Source organism: Callorhinchus milii, unplaced genomic scaffold, assembly GCF_018977255.1.
Source record: "Callorhinchus milii isolate IMCB2004 unplaced genomic scaffold, IMCB_Cmil_1.0 Scaffold12, whole genome shotgun sequence".
Taxonomy (NCBI): Eukaryota; Metazoa; Chordata; class Chondrichthyes; order Chimaeriformes; family Callorhinchidae; genus Callorhinchus; species Callorhinchus milii.
In genome coordinates, this window is record NW_024704753.1 from 10,208,353 (window position 1) to 10,221,552 (window position 13,200).

General features: G+C 44.0%; 1 protein-coding gene across 3 annotated transcripts in view; it reads left to right on the forward strand.

The window, feature by feature from the left end:
* spdl1 (spindle apparatus coiled-coil protein 1) overlaps nt 1-13,200 on the forward strand; it is a 51,911-nt gene that overhangs the window by 18,969 nt on the left and 19,742 nt on the right. For all 3 annotated transcript variants that reach the window (XM_042339433.1, XM_042339435.1, XM_042339434.1), the window contains exons 2-3: nt 8,255-8,437; nt 11,264-11,440. In XM_042339433.1, the coding sequence (XP_042195367.1) occupies nt 8,264-8,437; nt 11,264-11,440 (351 nt within the window). In that variant the 5' untranslated portion in view covers nt 8,255-8,263. The remainder of the gene's footprint in view (nt 1-8,254; nt 8,438-11,263; nt 11,441-13,200) is intronic.

A 13,200-nucleotide genomic window follows, 5' to 3' on the forward strand; every position in this document is an offset into this window, starting at 1 on the left:
ATTTATACAATGAGCACAGAATTATAAAACTTAACTTATGATGCTTAACCTGTATAAATCGTCACTCTACAGTTAGAGTATTGTGTCTAGTTTTGGTCCTTTCACTTTAGTAAGGATGTCAGGGACAGAGCATGCAATGAAGATTTACTAGACCTGTACCAGAGATGAATTGTGAGCAGAAACTAGCGGAGCTTCGCCTATTGAGCCTATTAGGGGTAGCTAATAATAATATCTTGCCTTTTGTATACACTAAACTGAGAAGACCATGCATAACTAGTCACTACCACTTAAATTGTCATCAATATCTAGGCTGCATCTCGTGCAAAATGTTAATAAGGGACTCTGCTTTACTTGTCACTTAGTTTAACACATAGCTGGTTGCATTCCAGGGAGATTGGGAGGAATTGTTATACAGAGTTATAATAAAAAAATGTTGCATTTGATATAGAGCTTTATCACGTCTTCGAGACGTCTCAAAGTGCTTCACAGAATACACTATAAATTGTAGTAACTGTGTGTTTGTGGGCGAAACGCAGGAGCCACTTGTGCACAGCAGTGTCTCACAAACAGTTGTGGGTTGAGTGACCACATTATAATTATTATTTTGGACGGATTATTAAGTCCGGAAATCGATCCGCCAATCGACTAACAAACAGGTTCCTACTTGCTGCTAGGTAAACCGAGGTAAGTTTATGGAGTAAGGAAATTTGCCTAAGGTTTCGGCATGCACAGAGAATGTTGAATGGCCTGTTGGGTGCGGTGGTCGAGGTTGGACTTGTGTGCTCTACATTTCTAGGGTTCTTTCATATTGAGCTCCTGACAATGTGCAGTCTTGTGTTTTCAGATCTTTCTCAGCTGAATACGAACCTCCACTGAGCTGTTACGTGCTCATTTTTAATCTCACAAAGGATAGAATTAATACATACCAAACTTAAGCAACAATATCAGACAATACTGAAAGATATACACCAAATCTGGTGTATAACACTGACTGTTACAAGTATAAAGTAAAAAGGAAAATAAACCAAATGTTGCTTGTTGTGTGTTTGAGCTCCAGGGATAGGAATCTGAAACAACAAAATTACATTGTATAGCGTTTTTTACGTCGGGAGGATGTCTCAAAAAAACGCATATTGTGGGTGAAGTTCAATATTTTAACGTTGTTAAAAGTGCTTTCTCTAACATTTCTTGGGCTCATCAAAACAGAAAATGCAGTGGGTGCCTCTGAGCTTCTGTGTAACCTTTTATTGTGATGCAATGTTAATACACAACTTTGCACTTTCATTGCAGCAATACCCTTCATTTGTCTTTTGACTCTTCTCCCGAGGTTAGTGATCTAGGTCTCATTATAAATAGCTATCTAAATTTACAACTAGTAACAATAGTAGAATCATAGAATCTTACAGCACAGAAGGAGACCGTCGTGCTTGTGCCGACTCTTTGAAAGAGCTACCAACTAGTCCCACTCCCCTGCTCTTACCCATAGCCCTGCAATTTTTTTCTTTTTAAGTATCCAAGAAATTTGATAAGATAAGAATAAACCGAGAGGAGGTACTAAAAGGGTTGTCAGTGCTCAAGGTAGGTAAGTCATCCGGTATGGACGGAATGTATCCTATGTTACTGAGGGAAGTAAGGGTGGAAATAAGGGAGGCTCTGGCCACAATCTTTCAATCCTCATTGGACACCGTGTGGTGCTAGAAGACTGGAGAGTACTTCCCTGTACAAAAAGGGGCAGAAGGAAAAACCTGGGAACTACAGGCCAGTCAGCCTAATGTCAGTAATGGGGAAACTTCTAGAGACTATATTTTAGAACAAAATAAATTTTCACTTAAAAAAATATGGGTTAATAAAGGACAGCCAACTCTGGGAGACAGAAAGCAGAGAGTGGTGGTGAACAGTTGTTTTTCTGACTGAAGGGAAGTGTGCAGTGGTGTCCCCCAGGGGTCGGTATTGGGACCACTGCTGTTTTTAATCTATATAAATGACCTGGGTATAGGGAGTACAATTTCCAAGATTGTAGATGATACTAAGTTAGGAAAAGTAGTAAACAGTGAGGAAGATAATAGCAGACTGCAAATGGTCATAGACAGACTGGTAAAATGGGCAGACACATGGCAGATGAAGTTTAATGTGGATAAATGCAAAGTAATACATTTGGGGAGGAAGAATGAGGAGAGGCAATATAAGTTAGATGGTACAATCTTAAAGGGGGTGAAGGGACAGAGATACTTGGGGGTTCATATGAGTAAATCTTTGAAGGTGGCAGGACAGGTAGATAAAGCTGCTTTTAAAAAAAANGCATACTAAGCTTTACAAATAGAGGCATAGAATACAAAAGTCAGGAAGTTATGATGAACCTTTATAAAACACTGGTTAGGCCTCAGCTGGAGACTGTGTTCAGTTCTGGGCACCACACTTTTAGGAAGGATGTCAAGGCATTGGTCACTCAATCCACGACTGTTTGTGGGACACTGCTTTGTGCAATTGGCTGCCGTGTTTCGCCCACAAATATACAGTCAATTCATTTTACAGTATTTTCTGTGAAGCGCTTTGAGACTTCTAGAAGACGTGATAAGGAGTAATATCAAATGCAAGGATTATTATTATATTATTGGAGAAGGTGCAAAGGAAATTTACCAGGTTGGTACCAGGAATGGGGCTCTTCAATTATCAGGAGAGGCTGGAGAAGCTGGGATCATTCTCCTTGGAGCAGAGAAGGTTCATAGAATCATACAGCACAGAAAGAGGGCATTCGGCCCATCGTGTCTGCGCCGGCTCCGAAAAGAGCAATCCAACTCAATCCCACTGGCCCGCTTTCTCTCCATAGCCCTGCAATCCTGTCCTCCCCAAATACCCATCTACTTCTCTCTTAAAAGTTGTTATTGAATCGGCTTCTACTACTCTTTCAGGTAATGCATTCCAGATCCGAACAACTCGCTGGGTGAAAAAAAAATTCCTAACCTCCCCTCTGTTTCTTTTAATAACTAACTTAAATCAGTGTCCTCAGGTTACTGATCCACATGCCATTGGAAACAGTTTTTCCCGGTTTAATCTATCAAATCCTCTCATGATCTTGAAAACCTCTATCAAATCCCCTCTTAAGCTTCTCTGCTCTCGGGAGAATAATCCTAGTTTTGCTAACCTCTCATAACCTCCTGGTAACATCCTGGTAAACCTCCTTTGCACCCTCTCCAATGCCCTAACATCTTTCCTAAAGTGCGGTACCCACAACTGAACGCAGTACTCCAACTGAGGCCTAACCAGCATTTTACAAATATTCAATATAACCTCCTGACTTGTATTCTATACCCCTATTTATAAAACCTAGTTTCCCGTATGTTTTTTTTTAACAGCTTTGTCTACCTGTCCTGCCACCTGCAGAGATTTGCTTATGTGGACCCCCAGGTCTCTCTGTTCATTTGCCCCCTTTAAGATTGTACCATCAGCTTAAACTGCCTCTCCTCATTCTTTCTACCAAAATGCAACACTTCACATTTCTCCACATTAAACCTTGTCTTGCCACGTTTCTGCCCATTTTACCAATCTGCCTAAGTCCTCTTGGAGTCTGGTGCTATCCTCATCACCATTAACTACTTTTCTTAGCTTATTATCGTCTGCAAATTTGGAAATTGTGCTCCCTATGTCCAGGTCCAGATCATTAATATAGATCAGAAAGAGCAGTGGTCCCAATACTGACTCCTGAGGGACACCACTACACATCTCACTCCAGTCAGAAAAGCAACCGTTTACTACCACTCTCTGCTTTCTGTCTCCCAGCCAGTCCTGGGTCCATATTGCCAGACTCTCTTTAATACCATGGGCTTCTATTTTGTTTATAAGTCTCTTATGTGGCACTTTGTCAAATGCCTTTTGAGAATCTAGATAAACTATGTCTACTGCACTACCTTCATCCACACTTCATCAAAAAAATTCTATTAGGTTTGTCAGACACGATCTGCCTTTAACAAATTGGAGTTGACTCTCCTTTATTAACCCATATTTGTCTAAGTGAAAATTTATATTGTCCCGGATTATAGTCTCCAGAAATTTCCCTACTACTGATGTTAGACTGACTGGCCTGTAGTTCTCAGGTTTATCCTTCTGCCCCTTTTTGTACAGGCGCGTAATATTTGCAACCTTCCAATCCTCTGGCACCACTCCAGTGTCCAAAGAGGATTGAAAGATTGTGGGCAGAGCCTCCGCTATTTCCACCCTTGCTTCCCTCAGTAACCTAGGATACATCCCGTCCGGCGCAGGTGACTCATCTATGTTGAGCACCGATAGTCTTTTTAGTACCTCCGTTGATTTTTATCATATCCAATTTCTGTTCACACGCCTGCGATATTGTGGCATTGGACAGTTGCAAAGTACCTATTTAGTACATCAGTCATGGGCTCTGCCTCCACAAGAAGATTTCCACTGGGGTCCCTAATTGGACCCACCCTACCTTTGACTAACCTTTTACTCTTGATATGCTTATAAATACCTTAAGGTTCCCTTTTATATTTCCTGCTAATCTTTTCTCGTACAATCTCTTCGCCCCTTTTATTTCCCTTTTCACTTCTCCTCTGTACTTCCTATGTTCTGTTTGATTATCCTGTGTGTTTTGGACCTGACATTTGTCATTAGCCTCCTTTTCTGTTTTATTTTAATCCCAATTTCCTTAGTCATCCAGGGAGGTTTGACTGTCCTACCTTTCCCCTTTGTGGGAATGTATTTGCTCGCTCCCCGAACTATCTCCTTCTTGAAGGCTTCCCATTGTTTGTTTGCTACCTTACCTGCCAATCTTTCTTTCCAATCTATCTTGGCCAGGTCCCTTTGTAGCTCACTGAAATTAGCCCACTTCCAGTTGAGGGCCTTTACCTGTGATTGATTGTTTTTCCATAACTATTCTAAACCTAATGATATTGTAATCACTGTTATCCAGATGCTCTCCTACTGAAACCTGCTCCACTTGCCCCACTTCATTTCCCAAAACTAAATCCAGCACTGCTTCCTTCCTTGTTGGGCTGGAAACATACTGATCCAGAAAGTTTTCCTGTACACATTCCAGGAATTCCTCCCCTTTACCCTAACCCTTTACACTGTATGTTTCCCAGTCTATGTTAGGATAATTGAAGTTCCCCATTATCGCTACTCTATTGGTTTTGCATCTCTCCGAAATCTGCTTGCAGGTTTATTCATATATCTCTTTCCCACTATTTGGAGGTCTATAGTAAATACCTAACAAAGTAACAGCTCCTTTTCTGCTCCTTAACTCTAACCAAATAGATTCAGTTTCTGGACCCTCTAACACATCGTCCTTTTCCAGGACCGTGACCGTGTCCCTAATGAGTATAACCACCCCTCTTTTTTCCTTCCCTATCCCTCCTGATTAGGTTGTAGCCAGGAATATTCAGCTCCCATTCCTGTCCTTGCTTGAGCCAAGTCTCTGTAATTGCCAATACATCATAACTCCATGTGGCAACTTGAGCCGCAGCTCACCAAGCTTATTGGTCACGCTCTGTGCATTTACACACATGCAGTCCAAGACCGGCTTAATCCGCTCTACATTTCTCCCCCGTCTCTTTCCACTTTTTGCTGGACTATTCCTTGTTTCATTTCTATTTGTCTTCCCTTGTCCGCTATGTACCTCATTTCCTCTCCCTGATGCTACATTCTGATCCCCATCCCCCCTCGAAATCAGTTTAAAGGTTAAGAGGAGACTTAATAGAAGTTTTAAAAATAATGAGGGGATTCGATAGGGTGAATAAGGAGAAAGTATTTCCACTGGCGTGTGAGATTTAAAATAGTTGTTAAAAGAAACAGAGGGGAGGTGAGGAGAAATTTTTTCACACAGCGAATTGTTCAGATCTGGAATGCATTGCCTGAAAGAGTGGTGGAAGCCGATTCGTTAACAATCTTTAAGAGAGAAGTAGATAATTATTTGGGGAGGATATGTTTGCAGGGCTATGGGGAGAGAGTGGGGGAATGGGATTGAATTGGATAGTTCTTTCAAAGAGCCGGCACAGACAAGATAGGCCGAATGACTTCCTTCTGTGCTGTATGATTCTATGATCCCTATCCAATTCCCTTTTGAAAGGTAATAAATCCGTTTCCACTACCGTTTCAGGCAGTGCATTCTGGACCTAATAATTCTCTGAGTAAACAAAATTCTCCTTGTCTCTACTATGCTTCTTTTGCTAATTATCTTAAATCTGTGTCCTCTGGTTACTGACCCACCCGCCAGAGGAAACAGTTTCTCCCTATCTACTTTATCAAAACCCCTCAAATGCAAATGCAGGAAAATAATCCCAGCCTCTCTAGTCTCTCTACATAATTGTAATCCCTCATCTCAGGTATCATTCTTGTAAATCTCCTCTGCACTCTCTTAAAGGCCCTGATCTCCTTCCGAAAGTGTGGTGCCCAGTATTGGACACAATACTCCAGCTGAGTCCTACTTGCAATTTGTAAAGGTTCAACATAACGTCCTTGCTTTTTATACTCTTTGTCAATTTGAGACCAAAGGGGTGGAGTAGGGGTGAGGGAAGGCAGAGAGGTGGGAGAGTGCCTGAAGGCACGATCAAAGAGGAGAGTCTTGAAGGAGACAAGGGAGGAAGCGAGTCGAAGGGATGAAGTTCCAGGGTGAGGGGGCAGAGAGGCTGAAAGCTCGTCCACTGATGGTAGGGCTGGTTGGGCGGGAGACATGGAGCAGCTGGCACCTGCTGAACGGAGGGAGCGGGCAGGTTGGTAGGGAGTCAGCAGGTCAGAGAGGTAGGAGGGGGCAAGGCCATGGATGGCCTTGAACGTGAGGATGAAGATCTTGAGTTTGATCCTCTGAGGGATGGGGAGTTAGTGGAGTCGGGCGAAAGTGGGAGTGATGGGGGTCGGAGCCTGGTGCGCGAGAGTACAGGAGCTGCAGAGTTTTGGATGATCTTCAGCCTGTGAAGGGAAGAGTTGGGAAGGACGATAAAGAGGGAATTTCCATAATCGAGCCTTGATGTGATGAATGCGTGGATAAGTGTTTTGGCAGCCTGAAGTTTGAGGTAGTGGCAGAGTCTGGCAATGTTGCGGAGGTGGTGGTAGGCAGTGCCGGTCATGGCGCGGATATGGGTGAGAAAGGACAGTTCAGGGTCAAACAAGATACCCAGGTTCCTGACTGGCTTAATGAGGTTGTGTGCAGTTGTGGAGGCTGATACTGCCAGCGCCCGAGGTGCGGAGGCGCTGGCGTGAGCCAATCAGGAGGGCCTCGGTCTTGCTGACGTTCAGCTGGGGAAAGTTGGCCCTCGTCCAGGACTTGATGTTGGACAGGCAGTCGGACAGGACTCCAGTAGTTCCTGGAGTTAAGGGTGGAGGCAGAAAGTTAGAGTTGGGTGTCATCCGCATACATGTGGAAATTTACCCCATGTCTGCGGATGATGTCACTAAGGGGAGCATATAGAGGGTGAAGAGGAGGGGACCGGGGACAGAGCCCTGAGGAACACTGCACACGATGGTGCAGTGGCTGGAGGAGAAGCCGTTAGCTGAGACAAAGTGAAGGCGGTGTGAAAGGTAGGACCTGAACCAGTCAAGGACAGAACTTTGAAGGTTTGTGACCTTGACCAGACCAGTTTCTGTGCTGTGGGCAGCACAGAATCCTGATTGGAGGGGTTCATGGAGGGAGTGGGAGGAGAGGAAAGAGCGAAGCTGGGAGGCAACTGCTCTCTCAAGGACCTTGGATAGGAAGGGGAGATTTGAGATGGGCCGGTAGCTGGATAGATGTGATGGGTCAAGGGAAGGTTTCTTCAAGGTGGGGGTGATAGTGGCTGTTTTGAGGGGGAAGGAACAGTGCCGGATGACATGGAGAGGTTTATGATGTCATCAATTGTGCAACACCGCACAATTCTCTGGATTAAATTCCATCTGCCATGTCTCTTCCCATTTTATCAGGCTGTCTATGTCCTCCTGCATCCTGTTGCTATCCTCCGCACTGTTTGCTACATTTCCAAGCTTTGTGTGATCTGCGAATTTTAAAATTTTGCTCTCTATACCTAAGTCCAAGTCATTAATATATAAGCTTGATAGTTGAGTTTCATACTTGAGTGAAATAAACACAGTAAACTCACAGTAAACTCCTGATATATCTTCACTCCCTCTAAGCCATTATTGGAGCTGTAGCATTCTGCTGTTGATTGTACTACATACTGTGTATTCTACTAGCCCTATGCCGTCAGAATATTATAATGATTCAGCTAATATTGTAACAGGACTGATGTGTTTTGTGTTTGATCTGCAGCCTTTCATCATGCCGACTGTTCCAGAGTTGGAGGATGTGGTGCTGCAGCTTCGCCAGCAGCTTCAGGAGGTGGAGGAGCAGCGGATGAAAGCGGCTCAGTATGGCCTGCAGCTGCTGGAGAGCCAGGCAGAGCTGCAGAACCAGCTGATGGAATCGCGAGCTGAATTTACCACTTCCATAGAGGTACAATGTGTACAGCTTACTCAGCACGATATACAATACAAATTACATTTATATAGCACCTTCCATGTCGGGAGGACGTCCCAAATTGCCTAACAGTACTGGCTGGGCGCCTGAGCTAGGGGTGGGAGCCGAGGATGTGGGAGGGGAGAAATGACTGAAAGCACAGTGACTGAGGTAGTTTTTGACACGGATCTTAAGGGAGGTGAGGGAGAGGGTAAGTTGGATAATCATAATCATGAAAAAATAAAATATAATTCACATATTGGGGAAGGAGTTACTGAATGGGTAGAGGATCTAGAGATAACACTGTTAATTGAATCGTACAACACTCTTCTGTCCACCCGCCTCGCTTAAATGATACAGGCCTATTATGTGTCCACCACATCCCCTCCACCATTGGAAGTCACACCTTCAGTTGTCATCCCCCTAACTCCTGGAGTTCTGTGGATTCCTATAGCTTAGGGATTAGAGCACTCGCCTCACAAGCGAGAAGACCCGGGTTCGATTCCTAGCAGGGTGAAACATTGTCAAGTTTTCTTACTCCACACACATCTGTTTACCTAGAGTAAGTGGGAACCCGGTTGTTAGTCGATTGGTGGATTGTTTTTCTGGGGGTAATAATTCCTTCAAAATAATTTTTAAAAATTGTTTACTCAATTCACGATTGTTTGGGACACTGCTATGCGCAATTGGCTGCCGCATTTTGCCCACAAAATATATACTCAATTCACTTTACAGTATATTCTGTGAAGTGCTTTGAGACGTCTCAAAGATATGATAGGCTCTATATCAAATGTAAGGATTATTATTAATCCTTCTGCACTCGAACCCTTGAGCTTTAAATCCTACTTTAAGTCTTCCCTTTTTGACTACACCTACCCCTCGCTTGCCACTCCCCAGCTCAGTGTGTATCCCCGCCATTGTGCAGCAATGACACAGGCCATCCTGCATGAAGGACGCTATGTAAATTCGAGTTAAAGTTGTTCAAATCTTTTCCTTTACGTCAAAGAACAAAAGTTTGCAAGCAGGAGGTGCCAAAAGGTGATTAAACAGCAACAAAAATACATTTGTATAGCACCTTTCACATTGGGAGGACGTCCGAAGGCGTGGACAATAAGTCTATCGGACCCGAGCTGGGGATCGGGGAGGGTCGAGGGCAAAAGAGAGTGATTGAAGACACAGTTGAAGAGGAGGGTCTTGAGATGGGTATTGAAAGAGGGAAGGGAGGGAGTGAGGCAGAGGGACTGCGGGATGGAGTTCCAGAGGGTGGGGGCAGAGTTGCTGAAGGCCTGCCCGTCAATGGTGGGGCAGACGAGGCAGGGGACGTGAAGCAGGCAGGAGCCCGCTGAGCAAAGGGAGCGGTAGGCTGATAGGGGGTTAGGAGGTCGCAGAGATAGTGGGAGCAAGACCATGGAGGGCTTTGAAGGTGAGGACCAGGATCTTGAACTGTATCCTCTGTGTGATGGGAAGCCAGTGGAGTCGGACGAGGATGGGGGTGATAGGGTCACAGAGCCTGGTGTGGGAGAGGACATGGACTGCAGAGTTCTGGATGATCTGCAACCTATGGAGGGAGGAGTTGGGGAGGCCGAGAAGCAGGGAGTTTGCATAGTCAAGCCTGGATGTTATAAATGCGTGTATGAGGGTCTTGGCCTCTACGGTGTGAGACAGTGGCGGAGCTGGTCGATGTTGTAGAGGTGGGGGAAGGAAGAGCAGGACCTGCCACGGATGTGGGATAGCAAGGATAGTTGAGGGTCAAACAAGACGCCAAGGTTCTGGACTGGCTCAGTGAGGTGGAAATTGCATCCTTGGATGGTGATGCTGTCAGTGCCTGAGGTGTGGAGGCGCTGACAGGAGGCTTGGGTGATTGTGTGACCTCACTTGTATGATTTTCCTCCCAGGAGTTTTTTTTTTTGGAGCTCCAGTTTTTGATGTCTACTACAACGTTTTGCGCTTACATAGCACCTTTCACATAGAATGTCTTACAGTGCCTTGGGAAGATTGAGTGGTAGCCTGAGGTGGCTGAAGGTGCAGTCAAAGAGTGAGATTTTTCATGGTTTGAAAGTGGAAAAAGTGGGAGCGAAGCAGAGGGGTTTTGGAAGAGAGTTCCAGAAAGTGGAAGAAGAGTATCTCTAAGCTTATCCATCAATGGAAGACATGAAGCAGGCTAGATCTGCTCAAGTGGTGGTGGAAGAGTAGGATCTCACAAGATTGCAGAGATTGGATGGGGCAAGTCCATGGAGGTTTATGAAGTTAAAGATGAGAATCTGAAGGTCAGTCTGCTGGGAAATCAAGAACCAATGGGGCTGGGGAGATGGGCTTGTGTATTCTTGTGTGAGAGAGAATTAGCTGCGGAATTCTTGATGATCTGGAGCTTGTGGAGGATAGAGCTTGGAGCGAGCAGTGCATTGGAGAAGTCAGCATCAGCGTTCTGGGACACTATCCTGCATGAAGAACGCTATATAAAGGCAAGTTGTTAATATTGAGTCTGGAGATAATAAATCCTTTGTAAGCCTTTAACTCTCACTTCCTTCTTCAAAATATTAACTTTCTTTTAAGAATCCTGCATAAACCTTTGTTTTAAAAATCGCAATTATTGCTCTTTAGTGGATCAAATTGGTTTAAATAAAATAACTGAATTAAATTCACTTGGAAGATTTTTCACTGAAATGGGGAGGACAGGTTTGCAGGGCTATAGGGAGCGAGTGGGGGAGTTGGATTGATTTGGAAGCTCTTTTAAAAGAGCCGACACAGATACGATGTGCTGAATCGCCTCCTACTGTGCTGTTTAATTTTATGATTCAATGATTTCCTTTTGTGACTTTGCAGGTTCTAGAGCAAGATAAGTATTCACTGCAGCGAGAGATGGAGCTGAAAAATCGCATGCTTGAGAGTCTGAGCTCTGATGTTGAGAGCATTAAACAGCAGCAAAAAATGCAGCTGAGTCAACAGCAGGAACAGCTGGAGAGAAGCCATGCTCGTGAGATAAATGAGTTGAAAAGCAAGGTATGAGCAGTTGAACTAATGTCCCTCTCCCTCTATTTTTGCAGATTAAGTTGTTCCTTTAATGTTTTGAAGTGAAAAAAGTGTCCTGCAGTTTCTCAGCTGAGGATAGGAACTCCCTGGATTTTGTTTTACTTTGCATTATGGAAAGCAAGCTTCCCGCTGCTTGTCCAAACAGAACCACACCACCTGCCAGGGCTTTGGTATACAGGCTTAACAAGAGCTGGGTGGCAGGAATCGCTTCTTTCAATATCTGGTTTGCTCCTCAAATCTTGCAAAAGACCCAATACTGGTTAGTCTGTCATCAACAGCTTTGGAGTACTGTGGATAGTCCTGGCTACTTCAACTGCCACAGAGCATTGACTTGATTCCGATATTCCATTGCCAGGCACATGAGCTTGGAAGCTGCTAACCCCACAAATGCGCTGTGTACCTTCTCTCATCCCATCGGGATAGTGAAGCACCACAAGGAGGTGAAAGAAGAATGTGCTGTAGGGGAGATTAGTCTTTTCCCTCTCCTTTTCCTCCATCCATCCACTCCCTATGGGTTGCTTTCACACTAATGTCACAACTACTTCCTAGCTGCTAACATTTTAATGACCAGAAGAATTTTTGAATTAATGTGTTTATATCCATGAGAAATATGTGATTGCTATAATTGTCTTCAAATTGATACAGTAGTGGGTGACATCTAAATTTCTTCACCCAAGCTAATTTTTCACCTAATCTCAGCTGAGAGCAAGGCACCAAGTGGTATCTGCCTAGACCAGTTATTAAGCTGCTATTTTGTGGCTGCCTTTAGAAAAACATTTCCCCACAACAATTTTCACTTGGAAAAACATAGATTGTTAAAGGACAACCAAAACAGATTTGTTAAAGGCAAATAGTATCTAACTAACTTGAGTTCTTCAATGAAGTAATGGAGAGGGTTGATGAAGGTAGTGCAGTGGCAGCATGGATCTGAGAATGGCTGGGAGACAGAAAACGGGGTAGAGGTGAATGGTTGTTTATCCGACTGGAGGGAGGTTACACAAGGGTTGTATACAGGGTTGGTGTTAGGACCACTGCTCTTTTTAATACAGTGTGACCAAAAAGTCTTGAAACCATTACAATGTCTAATAAGTCTTAAAGAAATGTTATTAGTAATTATTATTAAAATAAATAGTATTGCAAATTTTTATTTACCCTGTGTATATTAATGGCTTGGGTATAGAGAGCAACATTTTAAAGTTCGAAGATGACACTAAACATGGAAACCATACTAAACAACGAGGAGGATAGTAGCAGACTGCAGGAAGACAGACAGACTGGTGACATAGACAGAATGGTAAAATGGGCGACACATGGCAGATGAGTTTCAATGTAGAGAAATGCGAAGTAATGCATTTTGGTAGAAAGAATGAGGGGAGGCAATACAGGCTGGTAATACAATGTTAAGAGGGGTGAAGGAACAGAGAGACCTGGGGGTGCAGGTAAATGAATCGTTGAAGGTGACAGGACAGGTTGATAAGGCTGTAAAAAGGGCATATGGGATACGAGGCTTTATAAATAGGGACATAGAGTACAAGAGTCAGAGGTTATGATTAACCGATATAAAACACTGGTTAGGCCTCAGTTAGAATACTGCGCCCAGTTCTGGGCACCGCACTATAGGAAGGATGTTAAGGCATTGGAAAGAGTGCAGAGGAGATTTACAAGAATGGTACCAGGAATGAGGGACCTTGATTATGAGCAAAGGGTAGAGAGGAGAGGATTATTCTCAT